Here is a 21,350-nt window from a genome sequence, read left to right as displayed (position 1 = left end):
CCAGCTGGCCAGCCGAGGAGATGGAGTCGGGTGGGGGTGATAGAAGAGTAATGAAAGACGGGTGGAGGTGCAGCGCGCGCGGCCTCCTGCGCTAGCGTTGTGTGGCGGTGGCCATATGCTGGAGCACGCTTCAGTGGAGATGGGGTAGCCAAGGCAGCACGGAAACTTAAGTAACGGGAGAAGTCAGGATTACAATGAGGTTTTTTAAGGGTTATTTAAGAAAATTCATCACAGCGTTGGAATAATGAACACAGGTGACCCGTCTGGAATGGTGGAATCTACATTAAATATCACACAGTCTGCAGCTTTAAGGGAAGGGAGATTTATAAGCGGCTCATATTGCACAATAGTGCATTCATTTTTCCATAACATCACCCATGAAGCCGAGCCAAGTTCGCCCACTTTATTATTTATATTAAATATCTCAATCTTACAGGATCAAGTTTGGTGTAGCCACACAGATGGTGCGTCGCTGCACATCTTTGACTCTCTTTAGTGCAAAAGAAAAGGGTCTCAGTTCATTTGCTCCAGGAGCTCCACGGTCTCCCTGAGATCCTCCACGACGGCGTCCACGTCTTCTTTGGTCGTCCCGCGGCCCACGCTCAGCCTCAGAGCGTTAGCCGCCACCTCGGTGGGGACACCGCAGCTCAGCAGGATGTGGGAGGGCCTGGCAGACACGGAGAACATGGAGATTACCGCGTGCAGGAAAACCAGTGGGGTGTAGGAAGGAGGCAGGAGCAAGAGGCCAGCAGCTCAAATCGTGGCTGCAGTGGCTCTTCTGCTGCAGGAAGTTGCCAGTCAGGTGGCCTCCCTATGTGGCAGGGATTTGGTGTTAGCTGCCACGGCTTTTGAGACAGATTGGATATTGAATATGAATGTGTTTATTCTGAACTAATCAAAAGAAGAAGAAAAACAGAAAAACATGAATACACACACTTCTGACACTAAGAGCCACTACAGCTACCACTGACACAATTTGAGCTTGCCATCTCTCCTCCAGTGGTAAACAGCTGAGACTCTTATACCTGTGTCCGCTGGCGGAGTGGCAGGCGGCGCCGACGCTGGCCAGCAGCCTCCTGCAGTTCGACAAAACCCTCCAACCTAAAGCGGGCGGAGAGATTAATCATTCAGAGGCTCGCTCGCTTACAAACAGCTCTGACAATCATCAACGTAGGGTTAGAGGACACCGTTGGGGCTGACACGCCAAAACAGACACAGGGACAAAGACACATTACCTTGCAACGCCGGGCCCAAGATGGACACGTTACATGTGTTAGGGAGGACATCAGAGCCGGGATAATGACTGTTGAAGCGGATTTTGTCTCTAAAGACATCCTGAGACGGAAACGGCAGATTGCGGTTTAAGTTCATGAAACGACATGCCTCGTTTTCACATTCCCTCTTGTCACTGCCCAACCCGTTTCATTTACTCCGACTTTTCTTTCACTGGAGACAAAATGAAGCCCAAATATTCCATGTTTTAACTCTTCAACCTCGTCTGTTTCAGAAAATAGGAGGCGCAATGATGTCTCTGTTTCAAGAAAAGTTGATGTTCTGAATGTGTTTGAAATATTTTGTGTAGTTTCCGATGCCGTCGTCTGTATTCCATCTCTTTTTTTCTGTGGGTAAGTTCAATAATGTCGCACTGATAACAAAAATAACACCTATAATTTTCTTATATTACAGTTACTAAGGAGAAATAGCCTCAGCCAAAGTTAGTATTGGACGTCATAAAACAGACTTTATTCCAATTTGTTCGTCTACACACCAAGCACTTCCTCCATATCACTGATCCACATCATACTGATTCTACTGTCTGATTCCAGAGCAGCAAGTTGAAGCCTTTTGATTTGTGAATGAACCTCTGGATTGTAAAACTCGCCTTTGCAATTAAGAATCAGCAAAGCCTTTTTTTTATTTTTATTTTTTAACCTTTTTTTCCAAATGATAGTAATAGAAAGGCACAGAACTTGGGTTTATATCACGTGCAGAAAAAGTGAAAGTAAATGTGATTAGACCCAAAGCGTCTCTATTAGGGGAAACACTTACTTGCAGTCGTTCTTCCAGATACGCTTTAATAATTAGCATATGACTCTGATAACTTGAGAGATTAGCGGTCACCAGCTCTGCAGCCTGACACAAACACAAACAAAAGGGTCCTGTTACAAACAGTTTCTGTTTGACAGAGGCAGCGCATTAAACGTTAGTGATCCGCAATGTACAAAGCGTTGAACGTAAACAACCTTTCCCAGGCCGGCTATCATCGGCGTGTTCTCCGTGCTGTAGCATCAAGGAAAGAACCGGGCGGGGGAGAAACAAAATACAGGTCATTTTTAGATCTTTAGAATTCTTATTTTTGATCTTATTTCAGAGTTTTCTTGCTGGGCAACACATATCGCAGCGTTCCCTGGTCTGTAGTTCCTCTCCTGTCCTCCTCCAAACAGCATCGGATACAGAGGCGTCATTGTTCCGGGCCCGTTCACGTACAACGCCCCGGCACGAGGGGCGTAGAACTGAAATGTTTATATATGCATAATTTATATAAACACATTTTAGAAAGAGTTTAGGCAGAATTTTTTTATACGCGGAGCTAATTGCTGACCTTGTGTCCAACTATGGTAAGGTAATCCACTCCCAGTTCCTGGACATCCACTGGGACTTTGCCCAGTGCCTGGGCAGCATCTGTGTGCAGCAGGATCCTGAGTCGCTCGTGCTGCTTGTTGAGGGATTTTACTCTTTGGCAAATCTCTGGGACTGGCTGAAAAGACGAATGGCGTTCAGCGTACAGGAATGGGTTTTATGGCAATCCAAACACTAAGTCTTTACAACTGGAAAATAGTTTTCAGAACAAGAAAGATCAGGCCAAGACGCTTTTTTTTCTTTTTTTTGTTCTTTCTCTTCCTGTTACCATGACGACTCCCGTCTCATTGTTAGCCAGCATGACAGAGACGAGGCAAGTGTTGGGGCGCACGGCGGCGATGATATCCTCCACCTCGACGCGAGCTGTCACCTTGGAAACGGGCACACATGTTACATCTATGAGGGAAAATAACAAGAAGCAGATTTACCTCAATGACAGAAGGACAGACTCTTCAAAAAAAATGTAATTAAAGACAAAAACATCCCGGTGAAAACGTGATCCCCCCACCTGCCTTTCCAGCCGCCTGCAGGTGCTTGGCCGTGAGCCGGATGGAGTCGTGCTCCACGTTGGAGGTGATGATGTGCGGCAGGCCGGTGCAGCCGTTCTGACGGCCCTCGCCGTGCTCCGCGGCGCCGCGGCTCTTCCTGAAGTGCTCCACGGCCGTGTGCAGCACCAGGTTGTTGGCCTGCGGGAAAAAAATCGTTTGCTTTAAAGCGGATCTGAGAGCGAGAGACGATGGTTTTCAACAGTCGTTACCTCCGTTCCCCCTGAGGTGAAAACAATGTCCTCTGCTTTACCTCCAACCATTCTAGCCACGCTCTGCCTGGACTGGTTGATGATGGCTTTGGCCATGACACCTGGAAAAACAACATTGCCAAGACTATAGTAAAAAAAAAAGAATTCAAAAAAAGATTCTGACTGTTTTTCTCATTATCAATGAGATAAAGCTTCTGTTTTGATCCAAAAAGAAGGTATTTCACACCTGTTATGTAGTTGCTACTGGGGTTTCCCCAGGCTTCATGGAGAGCTTCAGAAATGACCTGAATCACCTCCGGCTCCATCGGGGTGGTGGCATTATAATCCATGTAGATCCTGTCAGATTAACAACCGTTAAACACTGCCTTGCAAAAGTATTCAAAACCGTTAAAAAGGCCTGTGGCAATAAGCAATAAATCTAAATGCCTTGCATGATTTATTTTTATTTTCTCTCTTTCTACCAAAAACTGGATGGCCAAACTCTTCAGCCTGGTGATTTGGTCTCTCAGCCTTTTTCTGAGCAGCGTTTCTTAATTTTGTTTTCAGAGACTTCAGAATCCATTTTATTTGTTGTTCCTGTTATTTTGTTTATTTATTTTGGAAATGTAAAATGTCTGTGTTAAATGTTTATTAGAATTTCAAGTTTATCTTTGAGAAACCTATTCTTGCATTGTTACTCCATTACAGTTATATTACGGTACTTTTATCGGAATAACTTCTGGGACAATTTATCGTCCTTCAAAATTTGTTATTGTGACAGACATACTAGTTTTCACACTTTTACCACCTTACAATTGCAAACGTCTGTGCATTTTATTTGGTTTTAGTAAAACAAGATCAACACAAAGCGGTGCATAATTGTGAAATGAAAGGAAAATTACAGATAGTTGCAGAATTGTTTGTATGCAATAACTTTAAAAACATGTTTTTTTTTTCTTCCTCTAATGCAACACCTTGTTATAATTCAACTGAAGCAGTTCATTCAAGGCATCCAGAAAACACAACTAAAGCCTCCTGACCTTTCTATGTTCATGTCTAGATTGTGATGAAGATTGTGGTCGTTGTGGGTGTGACCCACCACCAGGGTCAGGTCAGCTAATTTCTCCGCCATGCTGCAGAAAGAACAGATAAAACAGAGATGCATAATGAGCCGAAGAGCATAGGGAAAGCATCCAGACAGTCTGTTTCTGGAAACCTACAGAGCTAATCCTGTTGCAGAACGAAGTGTCGGAAAGCTTTTCTATTGCTAACTACGATAGTTATGTCAGCGACAGACGTAAACTAAGCATTGTTTGGTTAGAAGCTAAGCGCTGTCTTCAGAGAAAACAGTGGTGTACTGTAGCTGGGAAAACAGTTATCTTTAGCATGTCTGTACTTTAGTTTCCGACCCAAACACTGCTGCTCTTTGCGCCCGTATTTACGGCTCATTCTGAAAACGGAAGTCCTAACCAAACTTTTTGGAACATGACATGACTTACCTTAAGTTGTTTCTATCAGCTGGAGTTGGCAAATGATCAAATAAGTGCACTGATAGCAACTTTAGCTAACTAGTTTAGCTAACTTTTAAATGTCAGGATTAACTACCGAGCATCCGAGTGAGAGCTGTCAAACGGGGACAAACCTGGACATTAACAACCGAGACAGAACTCCGACGTCTTGTCTGACCTTGCAAAGTCTCCCGAAGATGCACCAGGTAGATTTACTGTCGGCTTTATGAATCATTAGCTAGCTAGCTACTATATGGAACTGACTGTGCTGCTTTCAACTACCACATCTTAAAGTTGTATAATACCGTATTGAACCAGCTAATCTGCAGTAGTTTCAATGCGACTATCATGTTTAAGCTTCGAATATTAAATAAATAAATAAAAAAAAATTATTTTAAAATTCCGAAATCTTTTACCTGCTGACTTGAAGGTCCAAACACTGGATTACAGACCACGTCACCCGATTTGTATGACGTGTTGAAATGAAATGACGTCAGAGAGAAACCCTGGCACACACACAGCAACGTAGTCACTCAAATTATAAAAATGAAGTGGGACGGGGGATTTTTTTGTCTACAAAGTTCAGACTTTGTGAAACAAAAAATACATTGATGTGGAAATGCACAAATTACAACATTGTATCTTTTTGGATACATTAATGTATCCAAAAAGATACATTGTTGTAATTTGTGCATTTCCACATCAAATTAATTTAAGCAAAAATAACAGAATCTCTTAATGGTTAAGTAAAATGGTATAACAGAGAGCTGCCAGCTGAATGACATGTCGACATGGATGCATACGCAATTATGTTGAATTATTTTTAAGTGTATGTATGTTTCTATTTTGAGACGGTACAATATTTCCATTGCTAAATCATTTCAGGATGCAATATTTATTGGTTATAATGTTCCAAGTCACAGAAATAGTAGGCTTTGCTTGCCAGTAATAGATTTAGTCTGGCTATTGAGTAGAAACACACATGCCCAATATGCAACAAAGAGGAATTTCCCATTCTTTCCTTTTTGTAAATCTACCCTAAAACAACCAGACCCACAATGTTTGTCCAGTGTTGCTAAGGACAGCACATAGTAAGAAATAATTGTAAACGAAAAACAAATTAACAACTCCTTCGAGGGAATAAAATCCAAGATGATGTTGCAAATGATGTTTTAGAACCGCATCTAAGATCTGGACCAAGTACAAACGAAGTCATAAGGTTGTAAAAAGTGAAGACATCAAAGCAGTCTGGTTTGAAAACAGAATACGCGCAATGGAATCAGTGGAAGACGAATGGGGGAAAAAACAGGAGTGATTGATGTTTGGCTGAGATTTATTTCTAGACAGAAGAACAAATGGTTCCAGTGGGCTAGAGAAACAATCGTAGCTCATGGAAGACTCGATGAAAGCGGGTTTTCCATGATAAATTCTGAATCTGTTTTGGCCAAGAAAGACAACGCTGGCACATTTGTTTGGTTGCATCCCAATGAAACATTTGAAGACAATAGACTGAAAAAAAAAACAAGGGTTTCACCATTGGCTTTGATGATAATGTAACCGTGTCAGGTGCAGTAACACAAGTGGACGATACGACTCCATCCTGCATTGATAATGAATTTTGTTTTTCTATTGTCAAATAACTGAAAATGTTTTAAACCATCATGTTACTCTTCATGACGGGCGAACCAAAAGTGAATTGTACATCATTATTCTACAATGTTGTACAGTTTAGTTTAAAGAGACCCCAACTAAAGTACTAAACCAGACCCAAAGTTACACATTGTCAAAGAAAAACTGAGTCATCGCTTAGTGTTGCATCACTTCCAGATTTATTTAATATATGACAATGTGTCCAGTGTACACAAACATCTGACAGGAAACTCAAACAAACACTCAGACACCGACTGAACTACTGCCCATTTAGGAGTTTAATGAGTGCAACCGTATGATACACAGTCCACGGCAATCATGTTTATATACAATGCAAAAATCTTTGAAGAACAATGGAATGTATTGGTGCAAAAAAAATAAAAAAAAATAAAAAAATAGATGTGGAAGCACAAGAATGTGAGATTACTTCACGGGGGAAGGGTTGGAAAAGAGAGATTGGTGTGTGTGTGTGTGTGTGTGAAGGCTGCTGCTGCAGTAGGATGGTGAGGGCAGATGCCGATACTAGGAGGGCGACGGCAAAGCAACCAAGAGCATTACTTATTACAAGACATAAAAGTTTAACTAGGCCACAGTGAACCATCATCGTCCCACACATAAGCAGACAGATTATTACATGGCGGGTCTCAGAACCTCCGTGTACATCCCCGGTGAAAACCGCCTTACAATCAGTGAGGAACCCCAACCGGAAAGCAGAAGGTTCATAAAAACATCGAAGCAGAAGAATTCCTATATATTATTATTATACATTCAGAGTGAACTTTTAAGTGAGTGCACCAACAAAACTTTGGTTGGTTTAAAAAAAAAAAAAAAAAAAAAAAAAAAAAGGTCAGCAAGAAGAAAATTAATCAGAAATAATTACGTACAGGTTGACTGTAATAAAACAACGTGATGCAGAGTTATGAGTAAAGTACAAACAGGAGAGCATTCACCCCAGGACGAAGGTGGATAAAATGCACAATGATTCCGTTCGGAAGGTGAGCCGTGAGATTAGAACGCCAATTCAAGCTAATTGTTAATTTATTCCGACTACCAACAGTTGTGCAGGTGAGGAGATCAGTCAACCGAATGAGCCAAAATATTTCCACGTCACACAAGACTGTTAACATATCGGGTATTGGAGGAATCACATCTATAGAAAACACACGAGCAAAAGATAGCATGTTTGTAGTTGTCTAATCGCTCCTAAAAAATGCGATGTCGTTGCGCTGAGTGTGCAATATAATGGTTGCACCCGTTTTCTGCTTTTAGATGTCGTCCTTGCAGTCAGTTGACGAACTGAGCATGCTCCGTAGGCTGGCTGACCTGAGGCATGCTAATCCAGAGTCACTGAACACCTCACAACCTGAGTGGTGTTAGGACACGATAAACCTCAGTTAAAATACACAACAAAGGAATAAAACGGAGTAGAAACGAAGCAATTAAAGCTACAGGTGGGTTGCATTTTAAACAGTTTGCATGTCGTGTTAAGAAGTGGAGCCCTGTGCAAGCTGGCAGTCCTGAGATACGCTGAATCTCTTCCAAATATTTTAACATTTTGTCTCAAATGCATATAATAAAAAGATGAAAGAAAACACAAAGTGATCCAAGTGACGTGCAGACGTTTCCTGAACATGATTACAGCAGCGCGAAGGATGCGAGGTTAAAGAAATCGGTGCAGAGGCAAACTGTGCAGAATGTTTAAAAAAGAGAGGCACTACACTTAATATACACACATCATTCAGAAAGCCAGTTTCATGTCATGTGCTGTGAGGAACCGCTGTTTTCCCGATTTAGGAGGGACGACAAGACCGACTTGATATCAAAAACGTTACAAGGGACATCAGGTGGGTCAAAGGTTAAGCTATCCTAATCATTCAGGGCTGTTGTATTTTTCAAGTTTTCTTCAGCACAAAGAAACCGAGCGCGTTATTGGATTACTTTAAAAGCGAAACCGTAGGGAGGAGGCTTTTATTATTCAAATAATTCAGGAACTCATTAAAAAGTGCCGTGTGCAGAAATTGCACTGAGTACTACTTTAGAAATATAAACGTCTTTGTAAATAAATACATGCGGAAATAAATAATTAGGCTGTTAGAAATCTAAATATATCACATTCCAAACAAGTCAGAGAGAGAGAAAGAAATCATAGTGGGAGGAAAAGAAGGTGGTGATGTTTGAGTCTGTCATGTAGACGTAAAATACCTTCATGCCCTAAATGTTATGGATTCACAGGCTGCAGTTTGAGGAGGTGCCATGTTGTTGCCCCGCTGTGTGTGCTTAAGTTTGATGTTGAAGAAATTTGAGTTAGTTTTATTACAGCTTTTATTTTTCTGGCCGTTAAGGTTAAACTAGTTGAGACTTTATGTTTAGCAGTAAACTAGAGCAGAGAGGAACCTGTATAGTTTCCTATTTTACTGATGCAAATGTAGCGATGAGAGCTTAGCTAGTAGTGTAGCGGAGGCATTATTAAAGAATACATGTCCCTGTGTTGTTTGCTTTATTTATTTTAAGTAATAAATGAGAAAGGCTTGATGCGTCACTGACAACGACTACAGCGTGTTTATCGAACAAATGGAGTCTGACGTGAGGAACCGCTGCCTCCTCCGTTCTCAAGCTGTGAAATAATGCCGGTACAGTACGGTGACTGATTCTTCCAGAGGTTTCTTCGTGGGTTGCTAAGGCCCGACGGGAAAAACCAGACGGCGAGGACACGAACAATGGAACGGAGACTGAGCAGGGGGGAAGGTGGCTGCCGGTGACAGTGATGGTAGGAACGAGCCTCAGCAAGATGGGAATGAGGAGAACAGGGAAGTATGTACATTGTAGTCTTTGCATCTATCTTTTTTTCCTTAAATCCTCATCTGTCCAGCTCGTCTTCTCGACAGCTTTGACCTGAGAGGCAAAACAAGGACGACTTATGAGTTTTCCTTCATTTTACCAGCCGTTAGTCTTCCATGTTCCACAATGAAATGAATAATCATTAAAATTTCTGCAGGTTTTAACAGATATGCGACAGTTCCTAATTTAACTTACCTGATAGTTCCAGCAAGAAGAGGGTTGAACGCATAGAGCCAGTCATGCATTTCTTTGTCATTAGTGGCTTGAAGTAATATTCCACGATGTTCTGTGCACACCGCAAACGTATTTGGAGTCTGTTGAGAGAAGCACAAACGTTTATTACGGCATATATGGATGTGGCAGAGAGAGGTGGTGTTCCTGGAGCCGCTGGTGTCACACAGACCTTCAGCATGGCCTGCTGGTCCTCACTGTACTCCACCTGGGCGGAGGACAGGTTCAGAATGGCCCTCTCCACCGTGTCTCGCTCAGAGTTGTAGATGTAAACGTATGGCCGCCGCACAACCACGTAGCGCTTCACCCAGCCGTTGGTGTGCGGCTCCAGGAAGTTGATGTAGCCCTTCTTTGATACGACTGGGCTGAAAAACACATGAATTATTACATGGGTGTGTGGGGCAGCGATAGGAACCCAAGGTTTTATCATGGTATTGTGTGGCATTTTGTTCGCTCCCACAAAAACATTCCCATGTTTAATGTGTTTCTTTATGAGCCCAGTTGCATAAAGAAATGTGATTTGTTTCACTAAACTTCACACAGTAGCTGCATTTAATCATATTTTCAAAATTTATTGATACCTCCATTGAACAAACAGTAGAGGGAAAAAAAAAAAAGGGAAATAAGAATCCCGACAGTTTTGGGGGTTTAAGCATCATTAATTTGAATTTATCATAACGATAAATCTATTCACCATGATAAACGATAAATGATGTGATGAATGCCCAACCCTACGTTAAAAGTCAAATAAGTGAGACTGACCTGACTCTGATCTCCTGTATGTCAGGGATAAGTTTTCGAGTCCGAGGTTTGACGTCAGAACCTACATTCATGGACTTTTTGCCCGCTCCGTCCTGCTGCGGTTCAGGACTGGGGCTGACCGCACGAGACAGAGGCGGAGGAGGTCTGAGGTTAAAAAATACAAAAAAAACAAACAAAAACACAGAGTTGGACACAGAAAAATAAACTGGAAAATCATAAACAACCCCAGTGTTGGGACTAACTTGAGCTCAGGGTTATAGCAACCCTCCACCAAAGAAGGGCATGTTGAGGAGGGTGTGATTGTGTTGAGAGCAGATATGGAGGAGGAGTCTCTCGGCAACGTGACAGACATCTCAGAGATCTGAAACACACACAGACGCGTCCAGATGTTTAAAACCAATCGGTAAACAGCAATCAAAGCTTTGAGACGTCATTTAAACTCTACCTTGCTTTCACTGGCGCTGACACACACATGGCTGTACTCTCTGTTGAAGGAGTGAGTGAGCAGCCGCAAACACTGGCAAAAAATAAATAAATAAATGGAGCACTTAAGATATGACGCCAAACAATCTGGGCATTTTAACCATATTTGAAATGTTAATATTCTATAGTTGGCAATCCAGAGAGCGCAGCGTGGCAGCTGACCTTGGCAGCGAGCTCCCTCTGCCTGTCGGTGGTTATCTCAGAGCTGAAGGCGGGCCCCGGGTCTGCCTCGCCCACTGCAGTGGACTCACTGGTCTCCTCGGTGACGCAGGACTGAAGGGACTCCTGGCCCATCAGCAGGATGGACTCCAGTTTCTCCCTCAGCAGGAGGAAATGTTTGGTTTTCTCCACCTGAGGAGGAGGAAACATCAGTCACACCTGCACAGTGATAGAAAAACTCCTCAGTAACTTTTAGAAATCCCAGTGACAGAAACCGTCACCGTCGATGCTGCTGTTTTAATATAATGCTGCCGTCTTACATTTGACTTTTATTTGGACAGAAGATCTGTATGAGCTTTGCACAGATAGAGATTTTCCACGTCTTGCAGGAGTCACTCAACAGGTTGTTGCTAGGTAACCAATGAGTGAATCCGTTGATGCTGCCAATCTAGCATCAATTAGATGCTGGATATACTGTCAGAGCTGAATTAAGTGGTTACTAAGAGACCCAGAGAGAAAAAAGCTAACATGACAAAAAACAAAAAACAAAAAACAAAAAAAACAACCACTAAATAATGCAAACAAAATGATATTACAAATGGAAAAACACTATCTATGTTATTTTTATAGTGGGTACAGATATAGTAGGTTAATGTTGGGGAAATCTAAGATATTAAACTTACCTTGTTTAGTGTAAAATTGGTGTTTTGAAACTCTGCATTTCAAAATCCAAGTACTTTTTTAAAGTTTGCTAGTCCTGCAAGGCTAAAATCAACAACCTTAATAATACTTTTATGTTGTTAGCTAATTACAAATAATGCTAACACTAGCAGGCATGTTACACACATAGAGTAGCCTAGGAATGATAAAGCATCTCGTGTTGACCTGTTGGTATAAAAACCTGCTTAAGGCCCCAAAAAGGCTTTAGCCAGCCCTGTATATTGTTATTGATTTATTGTCCAGTTCCAGTTTGTGGTTGTTATATGATAAAATACGATCTGAACGGGTTCAGTCTTTTTATATCTTTCAGATTAGAAAACTTACTTCTCACTTTTGGGAAAGCACATATAAAAGTAACATTGCCACTTGCATCTTGGAGGAGACTGAGTTTCTCCAGCTCCCACTGGTGCTCCAGGATGAGGCTGTCACTGCGTGGCCTCCACCCAGCCAGGTTCTCCTCTCCACGGACGTAGGCCACAGAGGTGTCCAGCACTCGCCTGCGTCTCCTCTGCATGCCTGGTGTGAGGCGGGAGGGTCTGTTACTCATATCTGAACTGAACCTAAGCCGAGTGTTCCTGCCACACGGACATTTTTCTTAACTCTTACCTGGACTTCCAGCATCTGCAAGGTGACACAAGCTGACCTCATAAACTCCAGTTACTCGGTTTCTAAAAAAGAAAGAGGAATTCTCAGAGATTGCGTTTTACTGCTCAGCTTGCATATGAGGCGTGGGGGGGATGGAATACTAGACCTCCCCGGCTCTTTTATAGTTTCAAGCTTTTAATCTCACCCATCCGCTGCTCTCAGGCTCCCCGTACCAAAAAGGTTGCGGATTGAACGAGAGGCCGAGAGCTTGGTGTCCCGTGAGTAAAACACCATACAGATATCTTTGGTTATGTACGCAGGCTGCGTGCAGTTCTCCATCTGCAGTTGATAAAAGATGGGGGCTTTTAAAACTTTTTTTCCCCCCGCTCTCTCTGCGGAGGAACTCAACGCCTCACATAAGATACGACTGTGTTACTTAGCCTCTTATAAAAGCGGGCTCTGTGCTGTACCTCCAAGTAGGCCGAGAGGGTCATGTAGATCTTCTCTCCGTACGGCGTGACTCGGTTCAGGAGCAGAGAGTTGTGCATCGAGCTGTCCCAAGCAGCCTCAAAGCGGTAAAACGTCCTGAGACGGTCCAGGACAAATACATAAGCAGTCAAAGCAGGCATTTTTTAATATATATATACACAAATAGAAAGCAGAAATGCACCAATCAGGGATTTTTCCTGGCTTGTACATAGTTATGATTTTTATTTACATTTGTCTTTCTGATTCCCGTCATTTTTGAAGGAAATGCCACGCAAAAAAAAGGCTACTGGTTTTTAATTTAACAGAAAGTGATGAAACCACACTGCAACACCACAAAATATTATCAAGTACTTTGGGCTAGTTTCTAGTGCAAATACCTTAGTACACTGAATAAGACGATACTAACTTACAGTAAATGTTTCAGCAAGACATAGGAGCTTGTTTAAAATTAATTCCTTTATATTGATGAAAACGTCTTTTGCAGACAGATTGTTTCAGCTATAAATGATTTTTTTCATCAATATTAAGGAATAACTAAAGTTACTTGTAACTTTTGTCTTATTTCAAGTGTACCAAGATATCCGCACTAGAAGCTAAACCAAAAAAAAATAACCCTTCGATTTCAGGTTTTTGCAGTGCAACCTTTATTCTGATTGGTGCATCTCTACCAAAAACATGCTGTCTGTAATGTCTACTGTGTATAAACAAAGGATTATGGAAAAAAGAAAGACATTTCAGGAACAAACGAATTTTATATGAAAAAAATATGCACTGAAATTTTGCTTTAAAAACCAAAGACATAACTAGCAATCATAACTAATTGAATAAAAACCATCTTAGAAAAAAATCCAGACAGTATAAACAGCATCTCCAGGTCATCATAATGCATCATAGGACAGTTGTTTCTGCATGCAACACAATCAGATGATGGACTTTGAGCAAAGCACCAAAGAAAAACAATTGAAAGCAGTAATGGGTTTGATCATATAGAGACAGGAAGGAATGAGCGGAGGACAGAGAAAATGGGGGACAGGGCAGTGAAATACCTATGGTCAAATCCCAGGGAAATGCTGTGAGAAAGAAGAAATCAGCAAAAGAATAGAAAGTAAGAGTTAGGAAGTATGTCGAGGCTTTGCAGTTGTGTGGCTGGGATGGTGTTTGTCTTTCTCATCAAGATAACAACCCCCCAGAACTCCTTGAATCCCACGGACACTGCTGATCCGTCACCCCGGACGACCGCCGAGGTGGCCATTTTGACCCTAAGCAACAACATAGCCGCTTTCTGCTTGCGCGGCTGATTTACTACATACGCTAATGTACACAAATTTACCCGTCTACCTCAAGGGGAAATAATCACACACACGCTGAAAGCTGTAACTGCTTTGGCCCGCGGCCCGGTGAATCTAAAAAAGATTATCCAAGCAAGAATTGTATAAGGAAACCAGTGTTTGCTGTAGGCCGTAAAAGCCGGCTGAATAGGCTCTTCATGAGGTTCAGATGTTCAGCCTAGGCCACACTTGGACTGAAATGACCTTGTGTTGAAGTGAACAATGTGTCACCCAGAAGACAGCAAACAGGCACGCACTGTTCTGGAGTAATGACAGCTCCGTGCTGCGGACACAGCAGGGAGGTGACCGAGTGCAGAGATTCCCCTTCTTCTCCAGCCGGGAATTAGCGCACGAGCACGTGCGGATGCATGCATGCGACGATCCAAATAGTAGAAAAGCTGTCCGCTTACACTACAAGCAAACAATTTCCTTTTTCGCGCCTCTCCATCGTATGCTGCTCTGCTTTTTACTGCCCACTAAAAAAATTGCAGGAGCCAGCGCTGAAGTCATTTTGCTGGCGGAACATTTAAGAAGCATTTGTTTCTGGCGTTTGGCAGAGTTTCCTCGAGGTAACAAGAAGCATTTAAATATATCCACAACATTGCAGCAATTTGGGCTACTGAGGTAATGGTTCAGAGGATTATGCTTGAATAGCTATATTGATGTATTGGAATTGATGCGATCCATCTTACAGGAATTTACTTGGTGGTTGATTTGAGTCCTTGTTATATTCTGTGATGGGAAACGCTCTGGGTTCTGAGGTCTGTGTGGTGCTCGAACCAAAGAATTTTATAGATGTCAAATTATGACATCAATGTCAGGATTAACTAGAGACAGTTTTTCTCAGGTTCCTACAGAATTTTAAAAGTGGGTTTCTACCGCCCCCTATTGGATCTGATGGGTCCTCCTGTAGAAACAGATTTTTTTTTAAAAACATAAGAGCTTGAGAATATCTCAGATTCCGTCTAAAGTGTACTTCAATAAATTCTAACACCCATAGTGTAATTTATTTCCCTACATTACCTAAAAGGATAAACTGTTATGCAATTTAATTCCTTACGTTTGCTGTGTTTCCATTACAAATGTGCACAAAACTTTGTCAATATTACATTAATATTGAAAAAAACATAATTTTACAATAGCAGTGTTTCTATTAAATAAGAAACTCAATTAAAGTCACATGTGAATCTGTTTGTTCACGCGATAAGTCATTAAAAAAGGGGCGTCATCATCCATCAACTACTTCCTATTGTGCCACTGGCACAAACCACAAACTGATAAACTGAATTTTTGATTTTAATCAGCAGTTACCCAAAATAAAAAAAACGTACAAAAATAAATGCCTGAAATATCACTCTGTATTTAAAGGGGCAGTAATATGTAAAACCTACGTTTGAGTTTTACATCATGCTACAATGTTATTCCTTCGTCATTAACATACATGGAGTTTTGCCTCGATTCTTTCATGCACGTTTAAGGATCTCCCATGGCAACCATTCACCTGTAGAAAACGTCTGGTTGGACCTAGTGCCGCCTTCAAGTACAAAACTTCTGCAGTTAAGCTTCAGAGCTTCCACCTCACAAAGCAGCTCTTCTCCCATAACTCCCCCACTCAGCTCCTTCAGACTAGTCAGCAGAAGTTAGCAAACACCCAGTGGAACTGCACGTCTGCCGAGCTTGTTATACAGCAACTTCTCAGTCCATCGCTGGTAAAAAACATTGTTAAAGGGTTAATAGAAGTGATGTAATGAAGTCAAATTTCTTTTAAGTCACATTTGTCAAATAGTATTTTTTAACAACTGAAGTTAACATAGTTACTTGACTGAGATAAAATGGCACTATGTGTTTGGAAAACATACTGCTTCTTTAACGAATCAATGTAATATTTGAATTTTACTTGTATACATATTTACTGAATGAATAATTTATTCTATAGGAGATGCACCTGTAAATTAGCATCTAGACTCAACCAGAAAAAAGATTTTCTAATGCGGTGCTATGAAAGCTTGCTGGACTTTGTGCTGTTAGAGGCTTCTTGGAGCAATAGTTGATGTTGAGACAGTTTGATGCTGGCCCCATGACACCTCCGGCAAAGACACAGCCAGGAACGTTAAGCAAAGCAGAGCAGAGCCATGCAGACCCTGTCCTTCCATAGAGGCTAACATCCAACACCGGCCCAAACACACATCCAAGCACAGCAAGAGCAAGAGGCCTGGGAACATGCAGGGTCACATCCTTCACCCCTCATGAACGGAAGGAAACAAAAAGGGAACAGATAAACTGCTGGAAGTCATGAGAGAGAGCAGGCGAGTAGGGAACCAAATCACAGGCCGACTAGAGAGATGGCAGGGTGTTAGGAAGGTTAGAGAGATGTGGTGTTGGTGTAACTTAAGATCATGAAAACGGAGGCAAATAATATACCTAGGCATGTCCGAATCAAGAAACTGTCTGCAGAGCAAAACAAAAAAAGCAAAAACAATAAAAGAACATTCTGTTAGTGGACTGAAGGGAGAAAATGTTAGCATTCATTTGTACTTTGATTTTTATCCAAACAAGACAACGTGTGGAATCTCAAGTGCAGTTTTAAATCACCAAAATTAAACCAAACCTGAGGACTACAACTAAAAGTGCTGGTAAGGACTGTGATGAACTTTGCTTCCAACCCAAACTGCTCATTTAAAGTACTTTATTTTATTTATATGCATTTCTTACTTTTCGTTATTTTTTTTACTTTTCTTTTGGAAGGTGAGAAATTAAGGAGTTAAAAATTACATTTATTTAAAAGTAAAAAAATAAAAATAAAAAACAGGTCAGCCATTTTTCCTATCACAACTTTCTCTAATGTGTCTTTGGTCTATATTCTGCTAGAGAGAATAATTCTGAACATGTAATATTTGCTTTTTTTTTTTTTTTTAAAGGTGTATAATTTAAGATTTATCTGATCCACTAACAAGGTTAGTTATTTGTTAATGTAAAAAAAATAATTATTTCACATTGTGACAGATGTAAACACAGCTCTGGAGCTTTTTGCTTCTCATCGTGTTAAAATCTTTACTTTATTCAGATAATTTTTAATGCCGACAGTTCCTGCGTTTATCATAGTAAAGATGCATCGAAAAGGGTCAAACTCTCACTGTGGGCACTCTTTAGATCAGGGGTCACCAACCTTTGTGAGACTGAGAGCTACTTCACGGGTACAGAGCAACATGAAGGGCTGCTTATTTGATACAGCCAGATGTAAACATTCTTGGCTCGGCCTTTATAATAATTCATATATGTAAATATGATTACATGCTGCCTGATCATATTAATGTTAGTAATCAGTAAGGACAGCTATGGTTAGTTCCTATTATGTGATCCGACGTTCTTAGTTCAGAGTTTTAAGTTGGTGAGGTGGGGCACGCCAAAGCCTAAATCTGATTGGTCAGTTTGATTTTGTTTATTTCACGGGTTGGCATTTTTCTGTAAGCTAAACATGAACGAGTGGAGTTTGAACCTCCTGTAGTTCTAAGAGCCCGCCTGAGCTTTTTACAGTGTGTGGTTCTGGCGGGTCGCCGAGACACAACTGAAAACCTGACAAACACAGAGAGGCGCTACATGTAGGTGCAATGATGAGGCACAATTCAACACCAGGGAGGGTCACACAGCCAGTTTGGTTCAGGGTAATCCTCTCTACTTTTTCTACTGAGGCTGAAGGTTTAGTCTTTTTTTTAAATCTGTGGTAATGCAAGTTAACTCATGCAGACAGAATAATAAACTTTTTTTTGTGCCGTGGTTCTGTTTTGGACATGCAATGCTCTGTGACTTACTGCAGTGCGTAAGCTGCATGAGCAGTTTAAGAGAAGTTCAAACAAAAACAAAAACATCGTAAAGTACAGTAATTTCCAGGTTCAGCCAAAGTGCAGTGATGCTATATATCAGGCATTATCTGTTTTGCAGCTTTAGTAGACATTTTGCTCTTCAAAGGTGATTTTTGTGTGCTTAAGGTCTCTAGCTACACATACCTGTCATCCTGCAGGGGCTTGACATAACCAGCAGATAAGATGTTAAGTGAGAGTATGTTTGGGTCGATGACGGTCTCGTCGGCTTCCAGAGTGTTGCGTAAACGCCCTGACAAAGCACAAATGTATTTGTGAGAACGGTTCCTCCACATTCTTGATGAACTGCTTAAGGTTAAAGAAACCTGGAAGCTAAACTTACCCACAACTAGCTCTCGGACGTCGTTCCACTCTATGTCTCCAACAGACTCGTGCACGATGGTGACAGCTATTCTCCTCTGGAGGCCCTGGAGTAAAGCACAGAACGAAGGGATTCATGGTTTTGTTCAACAGGCCTTTGTTTCCTTTGAATATATGCAAGTATTTCTATTTTCTCGCGGTGCGACCACACCTGGTGCAGTAGGAATGTACCCTGGCATGGCAAGCCTCCTCTGTGGTCTACAACTGCAGGGATGTAACTTGGATAAACCAAAATTATAAACAAGAATTAGTGGACAATAAATCCTAGCCAAATATTTCTATTCCAAATATCTGCCAGACTCACTCTCCATTGGCCTCAAGCTCGCAGATCTCAAAGAACACCATCAGATCGTATCTACAGTGGCGGGGACCCGCCTGGGGACGCGCCATCGCCTTCAGCTTGGTGGCAGGCACTAAGTCGAAACATGTTTCAAAATGTTAAGTGAGAAAAAGCATGGTGAAGTGAGAACACACAGCTATAAGCTAGCCTACGAAGGAGAGAGAACGGGCAGATGAAAGGAAATACGGTGCAGCAAGAAAGTACAGTTTTAGAGCGAGAGAGAGCACCTTTTCTAGAAAAATATTCAGAAGCAACTTTATAGCTTTTACTTATAGCTCAATGCTAATAAATCCACTTGTAATAATGCTCTTTGGTCATTCCCAATGTGTTAAAGGCAAAGGGAATTAATTGGACCTTTCCCTTAACTTTTACCAAAAGAGCTGAATATTCAGACCGATTGGAAACGGACTGCGTCTCTCTAACTTAGTTAAACCTGAAAAACTCACTCAAAATAAGTTCACATGCACAAGTGTGTGCATTTATGTTCACATCACTTCACCCAAAAGTAAAATCCAGAGGAACCAGTTGCCATCAAAATTCAACTAATCAGGTGTAATCAGGAGGAAGCCAACACGTCTGTATTTTCAACAATTTCACATTGCTGTGAGATTTGAAATTCCACAGAGGAACTCCAGTTCTACTTTATATCTGAAAAGCAGAATATGCAATATCATAACCATGCCTCTACATAGTAAAGTGACAGTACTCTTAAGGGTAAAAGGCAGTACGATGAGGTTGAAGAGAAGCTTACATAAGGAAGTGCAAGGGTTCACCAAAGAGGCTAACAAACACACAGCACCAGAGAGCCAATCCAAATGCAGAATCCTAAAACAGGAACACTTTTAATATTTCAATTTACCAAAAATATTTATGTAATAGCAGAATTTATACAAACAATTAAATGTCATTAGAAAAAAAAACTATTACTGTAAAATTATTCCTGTTAATATGAGGGGGAAAAAAAAAAAAAAAAAAAAAAAAGGTTCCAGTTGCAGGATTCTGTTGGATCCGACAGCATGAACCAACCGGGTTTTTGAGCTTTAATAACTGAACAGATAGAGACGGGCGGGGCTGGCAGCTGAGCTCGCTCGTTTGCTTCCAGCAAGAAGGAAGCGGCCAAGCCAGCAGCGGACAGGGCGTGGCCCGACAGCGAGTCCACCAGTGCCCCATTGAACACTTCAGGGACCAGGTATCGGATCAGGTCCAGGGACTTCTCCCGATTGGACGAGTCGTCAGAGTCCACTGCTCACACCCAACAACATGAAGCTAAGATGACACGACTTGCAAACGAACGACATACAACAGATGCAAAAGCAACATAATATAACAAACAACTGACTAGCAACAACAGCTGGGAGTTTCGTACCTGGTTTGGAAAGAGGCATCACTTGTGGAAACTGCCTTTTGCATGCGTGAAGCGGACTGGATGGAACAATAAAGTCGCATGTAAATAGAAAATCAGACTCGCATTTTCTATACATCTGTATTTTCAAGGCAAGTTTTCAAACTTTTCCACCATTGCATTTGGAGATAAAACAACAAAAATGCACTAACAAATCAAGTTTCAATTCATTATATGACATCATTTATTACAGTTAGTAATAGTCTTGTTAGAGTATTCTAGGTAAACTAAAATAGAGAAAAATTTTAGGATTTGAAATGTCTCTCTCACACAACCTATCCACCTGACTGGTTCGAGGACAAAACACTGATTTCACAAAACAAATCCCACAATATAAATAATGTTTAATTAACATCTAAAATATAAGCCAACCTTTATTTCATCACACAGATCAGTAATGTCAATGTGCCATTAGAAATAAACAATACTCATAACATTGAAGAAACAATCCAAACAAATCATGTTCAGGGAAATGAATTCCCTGCTCAAATGAAATGCTTAAACAGAATATATAAATAATGTCACAAAAAAATCTCTAAAAAAAAATGTTGTCACTGCATTCTCTGGCATTTAACAAGTAGAATTAATTTGAATAATTCTAACTAATCTAAAACAAGAAAAGTTTGGTCGGATTCAACATTAGATGGTGATTTAAAAATATGTTTGCATCTTCGTATTTGGTGTTTAAAAATATCAAGCTTAAACTGCAAGTAATGTTTTTTGGATTTTATCTTCATTAAAAGTTAGATTGCACTTTATTACAAAACTGTGCAGTTTGAAGACCAAGCATTTTCAAGAACTTTGCCCAGAAAAGAAGCTCTTTCCAAGCACCTGTATGAACTCTGTGTGTACAACTTATTGGCCAGGCGTCTCACCTGATGACATCTTTACACAGAGGAAGGAAAGGTTGTCTCTGGTAGTGTCCAAACACCTCAAAGACGATCGGTTGAGTCTTTATGTAGTCCACAAAGGACTTGGTCACTTCAACAGCAATCTACACAAAACAAAAAACAAGCAATGTGCCATATGTGATTGTAATAAAACCAGAAAATAGTGTTAGTTCATGATTTGTCCCTTACATTCTGCACGTGGTAGAAGCCAAGAGGAGGCCCGTGGCCGGTGTTTTTCAGCGGCTCTGTAGAGAAGGCCTCATCGTGCCGATGGATGAAACTGAAAGAAAGATGGAAACAAGTGAAAAAGAAACAAAGGAGGAATAAAGACTAATTAGGGTATTTACTTTG

The 21,350-nt window shown here is 41.1% G+C and overlaps 2 protein-coding genes across 20 annotated transcripts in view; both read right to left on the bottom strand.

Moving 5' to 3' along the window:
• Positions 1-41: 41 nt before the first annotated feature.
• On the bottom strand, positions 42-5,404 carry scly (selenocysteine lyase). 5 transcript variants are annotated; one of them, XR_006371853.1, is made up of 14 exons: positions 5,301-5,404; positions 4,417-4,509; positions 3,624-3,733; positions 3,398-3,498; positions 3,149-3,326; positions 2,909-3,036; positions 2,603-2,758; positions 2,407-2,513; positions 2,244-2,280; positions 2,050-2,133; positions 1,236-1,335; positions 1,026-1,101; positions 435-667; positions 42-165 (listed from the first exon to the last, which is right to left on the bottom strand). XR_006371853.1 is itself a non-coding variant. In XM_044128643.1 (13 exons), the coding sequence occupies exons 2-13, from the start codon at positions 4,506-4,508 to the stop codon at positions 514-516; spliced, it is 1,323 nt and encodes a 440-aa protein (XP_043984578.1). In that variant the 5' UTR covers position 4,509; positions 4,597-4,743; the 3' UTR covers positions 244-513. The 5 variants fall into 5 exon arrangements, 4 of the variants coding, with proteins under 4 accessions (XP_043984578.1, XP_043984577.1, XP_043984576.1 ...); XM_044128643.1 differs by lacking the exons at positions 42-165; positions 5,301-5,404 and adding an exon at positions 4,597-4,743 and having other exon boundaries at positions 244-667; XM_044128642.1 differs by lacking the exons at positions 42-165; positions 5,301-5,404 and adding an exon at positions 5,063-5,207 and having other exon boundaries at positions 245-667.
• Positions 5,405-6,690: 1,286 nt separating this feature from the next.
• kif1aa (kinesin family member 1Aa) overlaps positions 6,691-21,350 on the bottom strand; it is a 54,278-nt gene continuing 39,618 nt past the window's right edge. For 6 of the 15 annotated variants that reach the window (XM_044128618.1, XM_044128620.1, XM_044128626.1 and 3 more), the window contains 19 exons: positions 21,189-21,279; positions 20,985-21,103; positions 20,074-20,129; positions 18,672-18,780; positions 18,519-18,585; positions 18,330-18,414; positions 18,134-18,239; positions 16,551-16,577; positions 12,783-12,897; positions 12,518-12,651; positions 12,334-12,395; positions 12,098-12,243; positions 11,011-11,199; positions 10,811-10,882; positions 10,608-10,726; positions 10,366-10,509; positions 9,776-9,968; positions 9,568-9,686; positions 6,691-9,426 (listed from right to left, as the gene is read on the bottom strand). In XM_044128618.1, coding sequence (XP_043984553.1) covers positions 9,384-9,426; positions 9,568-9,686; positions 9,776-9,968; positions 10,366-10,509; positions 10,608-10,726; positions 10,811-10,882; positions 11,011-11,199; positions 12,098-12,243; positions 12,334-12,395; positions 12,518-12,651; positions 12,783-12,897; positions 16,551-16,577; positions 18,134-18,239; positions 18,330-18,414; positions 18,519-18,585; positions 18,672-18,780; positions 20,074-20,129; positions 20,985-21,103; positions 21,189-21,279 — 1,996 coding nt within the window. In that variant the 3' untranslated portion in view covers positions 6,691-9,383. Of the gene's footprint in view, positions 9,427-9,567; positions 9,687-9,775; positions 9,969-10,365; positions 10,510-10,607; positions 10,727-10,810; positions 10,883-11,010; positions 11,200-12,097; positions 12,244-12,333; positions 12,396-12,517; positions 12,652-12,782; positions 12,898-13,847; positions 13,872-16,550; positions 16,578-18,133; positions 18,415-18,518; positions 18,586-18,671; positions 18,781-20,073; positions 20,130-20,984; positions 21,104-21,188; positions 21,280-21,350 lie in introns of all 15 variants that reach the window. The other 9 variants (XM_044128621.1, XM_044128628.1, XM_044128629.1 and 6 more) reach the window with 3 other exon arrangements.

Source organism: Gambusia affinis, linkage group LG10 (assembly GCF_019740435.1).
Source record: "Gambusia affinis linkage group LG10, SWU_Gaff_1.0, whole genome shotgun sequence".
In the NCBI taxonomy this organism is placed as follows: Eukaryota; Metazoa; Chordata; class Actinopteri; order Cyprinodontiformes; family Poeciliidae; genus Gambusia; species Gambusia affinis.
Note: the sequence above shows the minus strand (reverse complement) of the source record. Positions and strands in the feature narration are given on the sequence as shown.

Excerpts from the sequence above, each read along its gene's own strand:
- scly (XM_044128640.1), bottom strand. The coding sequence starts at position 4,508 with ATGGCGGAGAAATTAGCTGACCTGACCCTGGTGGTGGGTCACACCCAC. Across the intron at positions 2,759-2,908 it reads ATGAGACGGGAGTCGTCATG|CCAGTCCCAGAGATTTGCCA; the intron begins GTAACAGGAAGA and ends TCGTCTTTTCAG. Across the intron at positions 668-1,025 it reads CACTCCGCCAGCGGACACAG|GCCCTCCCACATCCTGCTGA; the intron begins GTATAAGAGTCT and ends CGTGTCTGCCAG.